Consider the following 17046-nt stretch of genomic DNA (forward strand, 5'->3'; position numbering starts at 1 on the left):
TGTGGCACATGGAGCTCTGCAGCTCGGGAGGGGCCGCTGCCGCAGCCGGCAGGCAGGGACTGTGCTCCTCAGGAAGCCTGTCTCTAGAAAAGCGTGCTAGAAAGCATGCCACTACTCGCTGTCTCCTGATGTGTATATACATGACATGCATGATGCTAGCCATTCTAATATGCATGCATGATGAATATTTCATCAGCATATTCATAACTGTCTGAAGATACATGGTTGGTTTTGTTCATCTTTCGAAATAATTTGTTCTAAATGTTTTCAAGTAAATGTATCCAATTACATTTGTCTTTTTTTCCTAATCAACCTAAAAATGCAGTCTGGTGGTGGTGCTTTAGTAGAGAAGAGGTTTGTAAAAATATGAAGATATTTCCAGCCGATTAAAGGAAGACATTTGATTAAATAAAACCAAACTTTCTTGCAACGTTTCTCTCAGATGCAGAATGATCTTTTCAGAGTCATTGTGTTTTACAAAAGCAGAAATTTGAATTCGACCTCTATAACGATACGTTTACTGTAATGGCATACTAAAAGTGGGCCTTTTAGTCTCATTTCAATATTGTGTACTACTCTGTTGGCCCCTGTGGGTGAACAACATATGAATCTCCACAGTTTCATAACTGCCTTCATTTTACCAGAGCAAAACAAAGTCTGTTCAAGTGCTCTGGTGCTCTGACTTTATGAAATAGAAAATACTGCATATTATCAGAAATTTGAGTATGTTTCAGGCTGATCTAGGCGCACTCCAAAAATTCTGTGCATCCTTACATATGTTTCATTCTTCTTGTACAACAGTTCAAATATATTATTAAAAGCTAAGTGGCCTACATGCCCGTTCAGATTCATTGCTTGCTATTATTTCCACTTCACTGTTTCAGTTGCAAAGCTGAAGGACATCCATGTCTAAATAGAGCATGCAGTGATGAACCCAAGTGGTTGCTTTTAAAAGCTGCTTTCCTTTATATGTATGACAACCTAGAGAAGGGCTATGCCATTCAGCCATTTTTATGCTTACTGAGCAGTATATGGTTACAAAAGCTCTGGTGAGAAGACTGCATCGCTTTTTGCAGCCACGCATCTTGCTGCTTTAGGATATCGGCAGTGTAGTTGGGTTGTCCCAGTCCCTGGATGAATTATTCAGGCTCTTGACATCAGAGGTTTCCGCTAGCGGATTGGCTGGTGCTCGGATAATAAAATCTTTCCACAGGAAAACAGTGGAGAAGGATGATGGCAGTGAGACCAGCAGAACTGCTACTTCCAATACAGCTGGCTTTGTCTGGCTGTTGCATCTCTGCAAGAATATATAAAGATGTTTTTAAGGTCTAGCTTCATGCGAATTCTCCCGTAAGAGGAAGTGGAGGGATTTGTGTAAGAGGCCTGCGTTTCCAGTGAAGGAAAAAAATCAGATTGTTCTTGAAAAATTACTTCTGGCTGTATTCTAAAGAAACGCTGCACACTACATGACACAGGAGTAGCAGCAGCCGCAGCCGCAGCAGCAGCAGCAGCAGCAGGAGCAGCAGTGCTTATGGCTCACTACAAAGGTGCTGGTGGCAGAAACGTTACATCATTAAATCTGCTTCCTGGGTTCTTTCAGTACCGGCAGGGTAAGTGGTGCAGATAAGGAGCTGACAGTCCGTGCAAGCGGGGAGAGTGTAAGAAACTGTATGACACATGCGTCTTGTGGGTAGAGATAAACAGTACCTCTGTGCAGAATTTATGTCAGTTCAGTGAATTTCCAGGGAAATTTGTGAAAAGCATATTTATCATGGAATTTGTAAAATCAATCCACTACTTGTATTATGTTCAGACATCGGTTTTACAGTGGTAAAATCTGTTCCTTTTAAACCTATACAAAATAAATGCTATAAAAAAGGAAACTTTATTATTAATAGTATGCTCTTTATGAGCCCTATTAATAGTTATTAATAGGGTTCATAAAGAATATATTGCTCACATACATTCCCTTGAAACACATGATTTGGAAAGGCTATTTCTGCTATTTGTTGATATGACTGGAACCGAGTATGTTCTTCTGCTGGTAAACGTTTAGAAGCCAGGAGCTGGTTCTCTGATTTCCAGTTGTTGTCAGAAGGCTGCTTCTTAAATCGTCAGGATGCACTGGAACTGCAAATCAGGGAATCATTTGCACTCATTTCTTTGATCAGAAGTTTGACTTCTGAAGGCCCAGTTCTTTTCTTTTGGCATGCTGTTGTTGTATTAGGGTTGCTGAGGAATTTTAAGTTACAGAGGTGTGAATGAAGCCAGAGCTGGACTGATTCTGTCCGTGCTTGATCTCCGTCCCCACACCTACTCACACACAACCCAATTCAAGTGTGCAAGTACTTCCATTGAAATTAATTGGGCTACCTGTATGTATAATTGTTTGTCAGAGCAGAGCTGACATTTACTGTATGTCACAAGGGAAACATCTTGTTCATGGTTAGAACCCATCCAGTGAGAAATCTGTTTTCCAGAATGTAGAAACAGTTATCACATATAAAGAAGACAAGACACCCCTTGCCAAAAATAGTCAGTATTGAATGAAGCACAATGCAGTATTTTGCATGATATTTTTCATAACTTGCCTGTCAGTGCAACAAGTAGATTCTGAGAATGTAATAAAAGTTTTAAAAATTATGTAAGACAGCCTACCCAATGAAATCAAAGAAAAAAAAGGATAAAGAATGCAAAATTATTTTCTTAAACATGAAGTGTGCTAATCTAGCAATAGATTAGCTGGAGAGATATGTTTCTTTTTTTCCTCTGGTATTTCTTATATGTGAGATATTGTTTATATGTAAAGAAAATATAAAATCCCCGAGTCATAATGCACAAACACTTTTTGGGAGCTCGTATGTGGTCAGGGAGCCATCGTTGTCCTGCTTAAGATAACATTTTGCCTGATGAATTTTGTGCCACAATTTGTATCTTTATGTACCCTCATTGTGGAGCAGCCTTATGTGAGTGTAAATCAGGGAGCTTAGTAGTAGTAGTACATCAAACTCATTAGTTATCTATTCCAGAGCTTTGAAGGGAATTAAATAATATTCCCTTTTAAATTTACAGATGTGAAAGAGACCAAATCACTATTCAGTGCTGCACAAATCGGTAACAAAGGCAGTATCTAAAATGAGATTTTCCATCTGTAAGTTTTGGGACATGCGTGTGTTCTTATCAAAAGTAAATACTTAACAGCTATTCCATTTATTTGGATTTTCTGTAGGGAAATGAAACTGCTCATTCAGAACTGATGATAGCAATAATATGATTTGTTTTCCAGTTAAATAGGTATTTCCTTATATTTTTGAAAGAAAAATTCCCAACATAAATACTTGAATGCCACTGGTGTGAAATTATTCCATGTGTCAAGCCTGATTCCCCACAAGCAAGGGACAGGACTTCGTGGACTGGTTGTGGCGCTGTGATTCTCTTCCCTCCGCAGCCATGACCCTGGCTGATGAAGTTGGAGGAGCTCGTTCAGGAGCTATTTTTGTCTATGCAGCTGGCAACAGTCCCTGAGGGACTATCTGAGAATCAGTGAAATTCACTATAAATCAGACGAGTGCTTCAAGACAGGACTAAGGGAGGTAGTAAGTAGCAGTATAGAAACTGCCTGAACTAGCTAATGGCTCCTCCCTGTCTGGATCTCCCAGAGGACAAATAAGCTTGATAATGCAATTTCAAATCTTTAATTCAATATTATAAACATTTTCAAATGTACGTGCTAGGAGTATTTTTTCTAAGTCTCTAGCTGATTTTCTAAATAAAAGCAACTTGACTGTCAGAGACATGGATTCTAGTTAAAAAGTACAGAGGAGTTCTAGGTGCTCAGACCTTAGGTAAATATAATATGTACTTAGATGTCAAATTTACCTTAGCATTCAGATTTGAAATGGTGTCTTACAGTTCATTCACTTGTTATGACTTGAACTTTGCTGTGAAACTCTACAAATAGTCAAGTGTCAGAGCGTTATTATAAGAATATGAAGTACTTGTTATGGGTAGTTACAGGCAAAATTAACTGTCTCAAGAAAACATAATGGCATTTCTGGCAAATGCAGAATGCATTTGTTGTCAATAGAGAATATTATTCTTCTATCATGTAAATCCAAAAGGATTCAGCAATGCCTAATCAAACTGATTTCCTTTTTTTCTCAGATGAGCAAGAGTCAGTGCAGAAAAGGACTTTCACAAAATGGATCAATACTCACCTGGCTAAGGTAATACATCGCTTTGAAATTTAATTTTTTTTAAATCAAACCTTTTTATCTATGCCTGTACAGCCCCTGGAGTATAGAATGTATAAGATTTGGCTGAGCAGAATGGCATAAACTTAAAAAGGGATCCCCATTATCTGTACACCATAGAGGAGGAACCCGTTTCAGCATGATAGTGGTCAGCTGCAGCGTTGTGAGTGGCGTCCACAGGCAACCACCCAGCTCCTTTAGCCAAAACTGAAAGGTAGTACAGTAGCTGCTATTCCAGCCAGAGGAAATATTTTAAACTGCTCTCTATGAAACAGAAGTATTAGCCTTATTACATATAGCGTATCTGAATAAAACGTGAGTCAGTTGTGTAGTTTAATAGGTGCATCCTGAACTGGTTACAAATATAAATAGTGCCTCGTGAATCCAGTGCCAAATTAATTATCTGATGCATCTTGGGGTTTATCATGAAACTATTGTTGCTTCTTACCACAACCTACAACTCCTTTTTTGGTTTTAGCAGAATAGACAGTGATTTACACACAATTTTAAAAGTATTAAGTTACAACTGGTAGCAACTTTATCTGACAACAGAAGCAGTGAGATTTAATTTGGCATTTCCCAGAGTTTTTACACAGCACAGCTCTAACCATAGTTATCAAGTAGTCCAGTAAATTAAAATGTTTAAATACCAGAGGTGTTCTTTGAAATGCATATTTTTAAATCATGAAGATTAATGAACTTGAAAATTGGGCAAAGAATAGCTGCAAGAGGACTGGTTTACCTTCCGTGTAAGGAATTGGCTAATAACGCCCTCAAAAATGAACAGAGCAAAGCAAGGTGCCCATATAAAGCTATATCATGTGATTTGGTCTAATGGGACTGTATTAGACCAAATACAGTCTAATTAGAGCAACAGCATTTCTTTACATTACTGAGGAATGTAATTGAGGAATTTACTGTGAAATGAACTGCACTGACATTGTAAAATTCAACTGCAAGAAGGCGGCTTTCTTCAGGACTTCTTGACGGTGGATCCTCACTGGGAATGAGGTCTGCCCCCCCATTCTCTTTGCAGTACTTGGAAAAGGTCCCCATGCATCAGAGAACTTAAGCACTCTGCATATGTTCCATTTACTTCAACCAAGATGGAAAGAAATTCAGTAGTTGCTTAAGTGTTGGCAAAGCAGGCCATGAACATGTGTCAGAGGAGAAAAAGAACTCTTATTTTGTGTTTTTCTATTTCCTGATTGTATTGCATCATTAGTAATTGATCGATAATATCTGACAATAATTCACAATTAGATATATGTATATATATGTGTGTGTGTAATGATAATTTGCTAGTAATAACCGACTAATCCTTGGGAACAGACAAAGTCGTGGTGGTAGCTCAGTTAAGATATTTTACACTGGATTAAGAGTTGTGAACTCTACCTTTACTGTACTAGTCCCTTTGGGCCGTGAGGGCTCAGGCAGACCTTTTGACTTGGGTGATCTAGGCGTATATTTCTTTAATAGGTCTGATATTGTAAAGGCTGGTCAAATACTCACATTCAAACCAAGCAGTTAACCAGCCACAGCCCTCACTTGTAGCTACCTGAGCTACCCAGTAGTAATTGGTCTGTGTTAATTCACCCTTTAGCAGGAAAGTTGTTTCTATGATACTTTTATTGATGGCTGTCAACAAGTTTGCCTCACTGCCCAAATCAGATGTATAGATTAGCTGGCTTTGCTTCCCGTTTATGCTGTTATGCTGCCACAGGAGAAGCACTGTTTATAGATTATAGAGATTAGACTCAATAGAAGAGAAGTGACCCATGCCACTCAAATTTTTAAGTTTTTAAAGCTTAAGCTTTTAAATATTTGTTAGTCATGCTTTTGGAAAGTTTGGAAATGTGTTTTCTGGGTTCATCACAGCTGTAGGAAATCCTGATGGGTCTGTGAAACGCGCAGGACTCCCATTGCACTCGTGTTCCTAATTGTAACCCAGAAATTTGATATTTAGGTTACTTGAGTCTTATAAAAGATTGTTGAGGTTTTTATTATGTCAAAAGAAGTTGGAAAGCTGTAACATCTCCATTGTCTGGAGGCCTTTGAAATGTGATAAGGAAAAATCCTGGAAGGAGACCCACTTTTAGGCAGCATTGTCTGCATTCTGCTCTCGTCTTTGAACCCAACAAAATGTGGAGCATCTACCAAAATGGTACCTAGCGAGGAACACCGTGAAGCGCTGGCCTCACACTGATAGCACAGAAACAGCAATACACACTTCTGCACTTGGGCCTGTGAGTGTTAAAGCCAGTGAAGTTACACTGGGGTTAAATAATATGGAAGGAGATGTAGGACCCGACTGGGTGCAAGTGCCCAGGTGCTGGTGGCGGGGGGCTGCAGGGCGGCCTCTGTGAGGAGAGGCCGGGGCTGCCCTGTGCCGGACACAGCCGGTTTCAGCTGGCTCGCGTGCACCCACTGCAGGACCCAGCTGAGCCCCTCAGCCCAGCTGGTGGTGCCTCTGGGAAAGCATCTTTAAGAAAGGGCAAAATGCTGCACAGGCAGTGAGAAGTGAGGGAAAAAGTGTGAGAAACAGCCCTGCAGACACCAAGGTGAGAGCAGAAGGAGGGGAGGAGCTGCCCCAGGCGCCCGAGCAGAGGCTCCCCTGAGGCCCCTGGAGAGCCCACGCTGGAGCAGGCTCCTGACAGGAACTGTGGCCTCTGGAGAGGAGCCGACACGGGAGCAGGGGAAAAGTGTGAGGAGGAAAGAGCAGCAGAGAGAAGCTGTTACGGACTGAGCACGACCCCCGTTCCCCATCCTCCTGTGCCTCTGAGGGACAGAGGAGCTGGGAGTGAAGGAGTGAAATGGAGACTGGGGAAAAAAGGGGTAGGTGGGGAGAAGGTGTTTTCAATTTTGTCTTTGTTTCTCAACATCCAAATACATTGTAATTGGAAATAAATTAATTTTCCCTAAGTAGAGCCTGTTTTGCCTGTGATGGTAGCTGGTAAGTGATCTCCTTGTCTTTATCTTGACCCACAAGCTTCTTCATCTTGTTTTCTTCCCCTGTCCTGTTGAGGAGGGGGAATGAGAGAGCAGTTCAACCCACTACAAGGACATATAAGTGTTACCCACATAATTAATTATAGGTGAACTTACAGAGTTACTTTTTTCAAACGCATAGCCTTTTTTGGCTCCCTTACTTTGTGTGTGTGCGTACGCTAGTTGCCAGAGTGCAGTTTACAGTGTAATCCAAAATGCAATCCAGAGTTACTGTGCTGAATTTACTCAATATATACAGGCTTCAAAATTAACAGTAACTTCACTTCAAATTGGCTCTCTATTTCTTGGCTACTCTTGTAAAACTTTGGGTTTATCTCCTTTCATTTTTGGAGGAAAGTTTAATAGTTGCCATTTTTACTAATCTAGTAAAATTAGTAATGGAAAAAGTAATAGGAGGAAATAAGAAAAAAACTAAAAACTGTAACTAAAGTATCTGTAACTCTAGCACCATGGCTATCTGGAGAAATATTCCATCATGAATGAGTTTGAATGTTTTTGAAAAAGTGCTGGTGTGTAATTGCATGAAACCTCAAAACCAGGAGAAATTAATGTTTTCTAAGCAAAGATTGATGGGGTTTCACTGTAGCAATTTGAAAGATGGGTTTACTGATGGCAAAAGAAAGGAAAATCTACTAAGGCAGAGTTTTCATCCTTATACTGTGTTGGTTGAGTAGAGCAAAGGAGGATTTAAAAAAGCAGTTTCTGACATTGTGAAGGGTAGTGATTTGAAAGAAATGGAAATGCAGAACTGATTTGATTGTGTTAGGTAGAACCTAGAACAATTAATAATTTGAGAATGTAAAGCAGGATGTGATAGTTTGTCAGGGTTTGCTTTGAGTGAAAGATTCTTCACTGCTAATCTTTAAAATCTTACTGTATGCTTTTCTTTTAAAAAGTCATGCTGTAAACTGAAACAGAAACTAGTTCAGTAACTAAGTTAAGTCCATCAAATAGATTAAAAAAAAAATGGGCTTTTTAACTATAAAGTTAAGAATGGGTTTGAGAATATGGATACAAATAAATAAGAATGAACAAAACAGATAAATTAAATGAGTACTGGTGAATTGAACTTTATGAAAGGGAGTAGGAGGGAGGTACGATTTTTTAATTCTCTCTTCTTCTTACAATATTCTTCCACAAGCAGAAGACAGGTAAAGGACTTTGCATCAGCTAATTATGCAACACCACAAAGACAGATTGAAGTAAAACAGCCCTAGCGCAAGCTGTGCCCTCACCCACAGGGCAGTGTCCCACAGGGGACAAACACAGAGGAAAGAGCTGCAAGTATGATAACTAACAGGTAGTACAATGCAGCTTCGTTTTGGGTGAGCTGTTAGCTCTAGGATGCATCTGTCCCTCTGCTGTCTGTCTCCCTAAACCCAGCCGAATCCATTCTGTGATTCTGACTTGGGAGTCTGATGAGACTCAGCAACTGGAAATTGTCTCTTTTCTCTGCCACCCACTTGCAGAAATTGGGGTCCAAGCTACCAAATGAATGTGATCTATCTTCTGGCCATCCAGTTTAATTTTTGTGCATCTGTGCAGTTCTGCTAATGATAAATGAGATATGCATGGGAACAGCACAAGAAGTTTTCTAATTGCATGTTATTTATTCATATTTCTCTAAGGTTCTAGAACTGGACCTCCCTCCTCTCAATCTCAGCCTTCAAAGACAGAAATAATTTGAGTATGCTTCTGAGTATCTTTTGAGGCACCTTTTCAAAGTCTAAGTTTAAAACACAGAACAAAGTTACACAAAATATGTCAAAAAGGAGACATTAGATCCATTCAGAACAGCAGTTACTTAAATGTTTTTCATTTCATTGCCTATGCTGATTTTTTAGATAGTGGATTTGATGAGTACAGAAGATGAAAAACATGCCTCTTTGTAAAACAACAGAGGCATACACCTTTCATTGCCTTTATCATCTTTGGTGAACATGTTGGGAAATAGTAGTTTCAAAGCTTTGGAACACAGACTGTAAATTGGTTTAACCCAATCAAATAACATCTTTGTTCCCAGGTGTAGGGATAACTTCAGTATTTGTACTCACCGAAGTATCATTGTAAACTCACTACATAGCGTGAACAACAAATATATACTGAAATAAATTATTATTCATTTTGTATTTCCATTAAAAGGATGCACACATCAATAAATAAAAACAGAGGATGGATATAAAAGAAAAATAAAACTAAGAATGGGTGAACATATTTAAATTATACTTATGCAATGTTTTCATAATGCTGAATTAAACCTGGGCATTAGACCTTACATTAAGGCTTTTGAAATTGCAAAACAATATGTTTTATAGCAAAGAAAGGAAGAAAAAGAAATGGGTATATCGAGATTTACAGCTCTCACACACAATGCTGTCAGCGATGATAGTTTGGTCTTGGAATGTAACTTGGTCTTCATAAAAGAACCTCATCAATTTTCATCAATGAACTAAATTCTGTGTCTTTTTGTCCTTTTCAAATGCGAAAACAGAGGCTCCCAGTATCTTAGTCACTGACACAGAAAAAATTTAAGCTAATGTCCATCTTGACTGCATGATGAGGAAAATCTGACTGGCAGTTTTCTGCTCCAACAGTCACTGTATGTTTTCACTAGTATTGCATGTAACCTCTGATGTTAAACAGTGAACACTAAATTAATTTGTGTGATGAAACTAATCATGTAAAACTTAGGGCTGAGTCCTTCAGACTTTAGTCATAGTCATTAACAGCAAGGAACATGAACCCTATGTGCTTAAGGATTTAGGAATTAAATCGGGGCAGAGGGGTGGGCCAGCTATTACAGAGTAACTCTGAAATTTCACATTCTCCTTCCTGTTCTCACATGTATTCCCTGCAGAGACAAATTCAGTAGTTACACAGATTTATTCCTGTTTGTGCATGTGGATAGGCTTTCACACATTTTTTCAGCAGTTTTTGCAACATTATTTGAAAATTAGTGTAGCAGAGGTAGTTTCCAATGTTTGCACTGGCATTCATTATGATGCAGATACTGTTGTTTGTATAGTACAATTTATTCATTAGAGGAGTTAAGTACAGGGTGTGAGGAAAAGATTCCTGTAGCAAAGATGCAAATGAGAAATGAAATGCAAGAAAAAGTGTTGGACTAGAAGAGTGAAGCTTAGCAAATATATGTTGCTTCCATATCTGAGGTCTGGATTTTACAAATCTTATTTTACTGTTTCAGAGGAGGAATATCTAGAGATTGCAGGTCTGTTATAAATCTCTTTTTTTGAGGCTTGTCAGTCAAATCCTTTTCATATGTACTGATGTTCAGTTCTTTAAATCATTCAGAATATTTCCGGAACATTACAGAAAATTAGACAAGTTCGTAAGAGCAACAAGTTTAAGCAAAGCATTTCCTCATCAGTTCCCATTTGTCATCAATTCTAAATACAGTTATTTAAATAAATATTTAATATGGGAAAAATCTGGTTCATTAACCTTTAAGATTCATTCCCAATTAATTCATATTCCTCCTACAGAGCACATGAATTTACTTGTACTGAGTGTGCCTCCCTCTTTGTGACATGGCTGTTCCTAAATGTCATTGTCACTATAAACTACACTACTGTGATTGCATATACTGCAATAAATGAGTGTTTAATAGAACACATGCAATGCAGTATGTAGCATATCATTAGTATTATTTTGCTATTTGCTTTCTTGAAGAAGCTTATGAAAAAACAAAATCAAATACCAAGGCATCTGAAATCAGTGTAGACCTGATAAGTTATAGATTTAATGTCCAACTGTTCATCAAAGTATATTCTGAGTTTCCCCAAAGAGTTTTGTTCAATAAACAACAGCTTTTCTTTAATATTATAGGATTTTGAGAGATTACATCATATACTTTTTCAATGTTCTTTTTTCCTGGTTTAAAAAAGACTTTATTAAATTATTTACACAGGCTTTCCAACATTCAAAATATAGTATGTTAGGATCATTGCAGTTGATTGCATTGCTAGAGCTATACATTTACGTGCAAAAAGCCAGAATCTGGAGTACATTCAACATTTTCAAGATTACAAAATTTTGTTAGTTTTCTTTCCTTGCTTTTACTGATTTAAAGTTAGTATTTTGATGGTGCATTAAGGCAGCTAAGTAAATAGGTGTTAAGTCCTGTAAAGTCTCTAGAATAAAAAGTATTCAATAGATTTTAAGTGAATACAGCTTTAAAAAAAACCCTTCTTCTCTGGAGGCTAAGAAGCAAGCAGTGTACAGCTTCACTTTCTCCTTTCATTTCATTTGACATTATATATGCAGCCAAGGAGTACGTATTTATCCATTCCAACAGAAGATGTTGTGTTAATCTCAGTAGAGGATCTGCCTGGAAAAACAGTCAAGTAGCTTGAGCCATCCTGTGCGATGGTCCATATACGATAAATAAGGGTATATGAACTTCTCAGTGTCAGCTAGTGTATGTATATCTTCCTGAATTGTGTCAGCACGGAGAATAAGATTCGTATCTACGGAATCCTTATGTAAAAGAGGAATCTATTGTTCTATATATGCCACTAAAAATGTAACTCATTCCATACTTCTGAGAGAGACTGGAGTCATAATAATAGGGTAAATTCTATGCTATGTGCCCAGAGTACCAAAAAAAAAGTGATTTATGAAACACAATGAGTGTCTTACCTCCTTGTAATTAGGTGTTAACATCTTCAAGGTAGTGAAAAACATTATATTATAAAGCATAATATGCAGTCACTGTATGTTTTCACTAGTATTGCATGTAGCCTCTGATGTTAAACAGTGAACACTAAATTAATTTGTGTGATGAAACTAATCATGTAAAACTTAGGGCTGAGTCCTTCAGACTTTAGTCATAAAAATAGTCATTAACAGCAAGGAACATGAACCCTATGTGCTTAAGGATTTAATTTTCAGGGCAGGAAAATTAATTGCATTTATGTCAACTGCCTGTGATGCAAGACTGGGACAAATTGGCAGTCTGTATAATTAACTAATTTTCCATATTAGAGGAGCCTCATACAGGAGATCTTGTGACACAGCTGTTGTACCTGCCTTCTGTTCCTGTTTTATTGGTGTTAAGGTACATGGTGTGTGCTGCTAAACACTGGCAGTGTTTGTAATTATGCAACCTTCCAGCAACAAAAAGTACATTTCAGCCTGCTGATTTCTGGACAATTGTTGTGATTCTCACACTTCAGAGCAGTAGGTCTTATTAACTTTGGTGTAAGTCATTTGGTGGTTTCTTTGTTGCTTCTCATCTTATTCAATGCTTTCTCATACTTCCCCTGGTTTTCTCCAAACCAGTATTTGACTCATGTCGAAAGGAAAGTACTGTAGGTGTTAATTTACTTGGATGATGCCTTCAGGGATACTTTTACTGGATACTTTTACTGGATACTGCAGGATACTTTTACCTTAGTACCATGCCTCAGGGTGCAAATCTAGATTTTGTAACTGCTGTCAGTGAGGAGCGACCAGTGAAGGGTGGTTCAGAGCGAGAGCTTGACATGGGTGATCAGAGGTTATATCTACAGTGTGAAGCTATGCACTGTGGAAACCAGAGGTGCTTCCCAGACTTGGTTTGCATATGAATGCCAGATGACTTTTGACTGCATGTTGGGATGAGGCAAGTTCTGGCCTGTATCCTGATTTGAGAGTAAGGATACCAAACAGCTCAAGCTGGAAAGGAGCTGTGTTGTGCTCAAACAGGTCGTCTAACGGGAACGTTATGGGCACCGGGTTGTAGGGCACTGTAAATCTCATTTATCCTCCAATTTAAATGTATCCTAAATCACCCTCTATAAGAACCTGTCTCTCTTCATTACTATAGAGTGAGCTTCAAGAGACAAACCTCACTACTGGGGCATTTAGATAGGTGATGAGATATTTTTGGCCTTCACCTCCTGTTGGATTAGGATGTCAGCTGCTATAATTCTCTTGTCTTTATTGCTGAATTATTTTAGCACAAAATTCTTCAATATTATATCATGCAGTAACACTGATAAAACCAAAGCTGCTCCGAACTTCAAACAGGAAATGATAACATAGAAGGTGAGGAAAATTAATTGCATTTATGTCAACTGCCTGTGATGCAAGACTGGGACAAATTAGTCTCCAGTGACCTGCTTGCTCCTTTGATTTCTTTGGTGTTATATTAAGGGAGAACATGATCCATTATCTATTGCATTGCTATGAAAAAAAAAGAACTATGATTAAATATACCCTCATAATGAGTTTTAATATTGCTTTATTTTATACACATGACATAATAGACTCTTTTATTATTGTGGCTATTAGAGCGCGTCAAATCTCAGATGAAGTCTACTTTCAGCAGAGGAGTTCTTTTTCCACTTTATGCCAAAATTATGTCTCATTGAAATATTAGTTCGTCCAAGCTGAACAATGAAGACAGGGTGTTTTGATTTTCAGAACTAGAAACCTTTGCTTTCTCCTGATCTGCTATAGCATTTCTACCTTTTCAAGAGCAGTGTTTCATTTGTTAGGTTCATCTTTTCAAATCTATGTTTCTACAGAACAGAAGTAATAGATCAAGTTGTTGTACATTCATCTTTTAATAATTTACCCCAAAAGTAAATTATTAAACCTAAACTAATTTCAAGAATTTTGTATTCTGATTGTCATTTTAGTGAATTAGCAGGTATAAACATTAGTATTACATGAATGCTGACAAGCTCATGGGAGCTAGAGGGTTTTTATTTAATTTACTTCAGCTGGACCAAGTCTAAGCTTTTTGTTTCTAAGAGATATTTTGTGGTCATTAAAGTACTGACCAGTTGAGAGCCATAGTTCCACAAACTGGGATGTATTTAAGAAGATAGAATTTGGTGATGTGACCTTGTTATTCAAAATTCCTAAAACATCATCTGTGTACAGATTTTTCAGTATTATCATTGTTGTGTTTGCAAATGTAAAGACAGACATATGTTAAGCAATTTGTCTTAAGTAGAAGCTGACACAGTGCTAACAGCACTGGAAGACTGCAAGGCCTGGAGGAGAGGAAAGAAAATACAGCAACGTAGTATAACAACTGTCAGCTGTGAGAAAGTAGCAGCATTGCTCAACCAGCCACACTGCTTTAGGGATCTTTCCTTCATACAGCTCCTTGTATTTGTCAGACTGAGAGAGTGAAATTTCTGTGAAATACTTAACACTGCGTAAAATATGCTGATAGATTGAAATGAGACTGTACATCCGTAAGTTGTGCATATTTTATAGACTCATAGGCAGTTGATGGTCTGTTTCTTTGCTTGTTTTAGGGAGCAGGAGGTTTTTCCATTTATCAGTAGTGGCAGAAAGCATCTAATGTTACAGTCCTGCACCAGAAATGTTAAATAGTTAAACAATATGGTGGCAAAGCAATTGTTAAATGATACATTGCTATTAAACATTATAAAATGTAAAGAAGGGGACCAGCCAATCTTTTTGTTTCAAAGGAAGGGAGGTATGGTGTAATGCTGGTGAGCCTTTATAATATCTGAAGTCCTCTCCCTTTTCAGCGCAATCCTCCCATGCTGGTGAATGATCTGTTTGAAGATATCAAAGATGGGGTAATGCTAATTGCCCTTTTGGAGGTTCTTTCAGGGCAGAAGCTGGTAAGAACTTCCTTCCTTCTGAATATACATGATAGTTGCATAACTTCTCTAGGATATAATTTTCTAATAAGTTTCTGTATTTGAATACTGTAAAAAACCTGACTGCTGTATAGCTAAGTAAGTTTATTCACAGAGTGGGCTGTCTGGTTACAAAACAAACAAAAAAAGATGATTACAGACTGACATTCTTTTTATGCATATTCTATTAATTTTGTCTTATTAACTCATAAAAAATGGCTTATTTGTATCAGTCTTTGCAATTCATCTGGGCATTACTACTATGACATAAACAAGGTCTAAACTGCAAGCTACTTCTATACAACTTGAAGAAATAATGACACTCTTTTCCTGTTAAATTTACGGCTTTCTCTCTGAAAAAAAAATTGTGAGCTCCTCAAATTTCATGGGGTCTTATATCCGTTTACCTTGACAGCTGCTCTGCTACTGTAAATAACCTTAACTGATGCTAAATGGCTTTTTCACAGCCAAGTTATGTACAGAGGCCACGGTGCGTACATGGCAAATAGACTGTCTCTTGGGAGTTGGGAGCCGGGCTAGTTTTGTGCATGTGATGTGGGAGAAAAATGAAAGGGTTTTAGGCAAAGGGCTCTCACTTTTTCCAAACCAGCTTGAAGATCGGGTGGCAGCATCTGAAAAAGCAGGGCATCAGTCCGTCATTCAGCTTGCTCTAGGGTTCAGATGTTACCTGTTCCCTCACAGGCAGGCAACTTGCAAGTGCCACACTTTTGCCGCTTTTTAATATTTCATCTCTGTTCTGATTGCAGGTGATACCCAAAATTAGGTAGTAATTCAGATTGCAAGAGTGATTTTACTGTAAGATGGGAAAAAAGCTATACTTTCAAGTGTGTTTCTGCTCTGTTGAAATATACCTGTCTCTTTCTGTTCGTCTAAGACAGAAAGTCTCCCTCTTGTGGCAAAACAGAAGTAGTAAAACAGGAAAATAATTTTAATGACGGCACCTGTTACAGTGAACTTCATTGGATTGTATCCTGCCTACATTAATTAGTGAAAGACAAGAGATATCACAGAACCAGAATAATGTCTGGTTAATTTAAAGGTCAGGTGTAGCAGAAGATGATATTCTGTAGTAACTGCAAGAGGAATTTCAGAATCTGTAGCAGGCCTTGTTAAATCCATTTGTAATGTTATGAACACGAATTTAAATGATAGTAGTGGTATATTTGCATTACAATACAAGACTCAGTGGGGAATTTAATGCCACTGTAGAGTATTAGAAGCCTAGGAAGTGTTCTTGATTTAATTCAAAGAATTATGTCTTTTTTTAGCCTACGTGTCTGGAGTTCAGCAAAATTCATTGTTCAATGAGGGTTTGTGATAGTTGGGGGTTTTTATCACCAATGAGGTATGAGAGAGAATGGATAAAAATCCTCTAGGTAAAATGTCTTCACTGCAGACAGTTTTTTAAAAATAACAACCACCTTGACTTCTACTTTGCAAACAAAAATATTTTACTGAGAGAATGTTGCCTTCTCTCAAATATACATATGTGTGTATTTGTATGTATAAAAAGAGAAGTAGTTTATTTTACATAAGAAAAACAGTTCTCTGATTTGATGAAGTTTATGGGCTGAAGCCGACAGGTTGCATCCCAAGGTTATTAAGACATCTTATAACTTTTTAATAACAGAACTGTCACAGTTATGTCCCCTATATCTGTCAGTCCTTCCTGTTAGTATATGCAAAAATAAATAGAATTTAACTGTTCCAAGGAACATTTTAACATGTAAATCAGACTGAGTTATGTACATAGGCATTTATAATAATCTGTAACAATTTTTTGCAGCAAATTGGCATAAATCTAATTGGATTTTACACTGTTCTTTCTCTTTAAGCCTTGTGAGCAGGGACGTCAGCTGAAGAGAATTCACTGGGTTGCCAACATTGGCACAGCTCTTAAGTTTCTAGAAGGAAGACGGGTAGGTTTGGTAGCACTTAGTCCTGTTTTTTCCTTATTTTTTTCTTTCTTTCCTTAAATGTATGATTTGTATCCACCTACCTGTTCTTATTCTCCAAAACTGGAGCTATGTATGCAGTCTTCAGTTTCTATACAGTGCCTAAAAGTTGCTGTAAAGTAAAAATGTCAACACTAATATGTAGGAATGCACAGGGTAAAACTTTTATTTTTAGTTTTC

General features: G+C 37.8%; 1 protein-coding gene across 1 annotated transcript in view; it reads left to right on the forward strand.

Annotated features, from left to right (window-relative positions):
• Nucleotides 1-1531: 1531 nt before the first annotated feature.
• The window catches only part of SYNE1 (spectrin repeat containing nuclear envelope protein 1), a 269690-nt gene continuing 254175 nt past the window's right edge, over nt 1532-17046 (forward strand). The window contains exons 1-4 of the mRNA XM_075498968.1: nt 1532-1610; nt 4165-4226; nt 14777-14872; nt 16747-16830. Coding sequence (XP_075355083.1) covers nt 1532-1610; nt 4165-4226; nt 14777-14872; nt 16747-16830 — 321 coding nt within the window. The remainder of the gene's footprint in view (nt 1611-4164; nt 4227-14776; nt 14873-16746; nt 16831-17046) is intronic.

Source organism: Mycteria americana, chromosome 3, assembly GCF_035582795.1.
Source record: "Mycteria americana isolate JAX WOST 10 ecotype Jacksonville Zoo and Gardens chromosome 3, USCA_MyAme_1.0, whole genome shotgun sequence".
Taxonomy (NCBI): Eukaryota; Metazoa; Chordata; class Aves; order Ciconiiformes; family Ciconiidae; genus Mycteria; species Mycteria americana.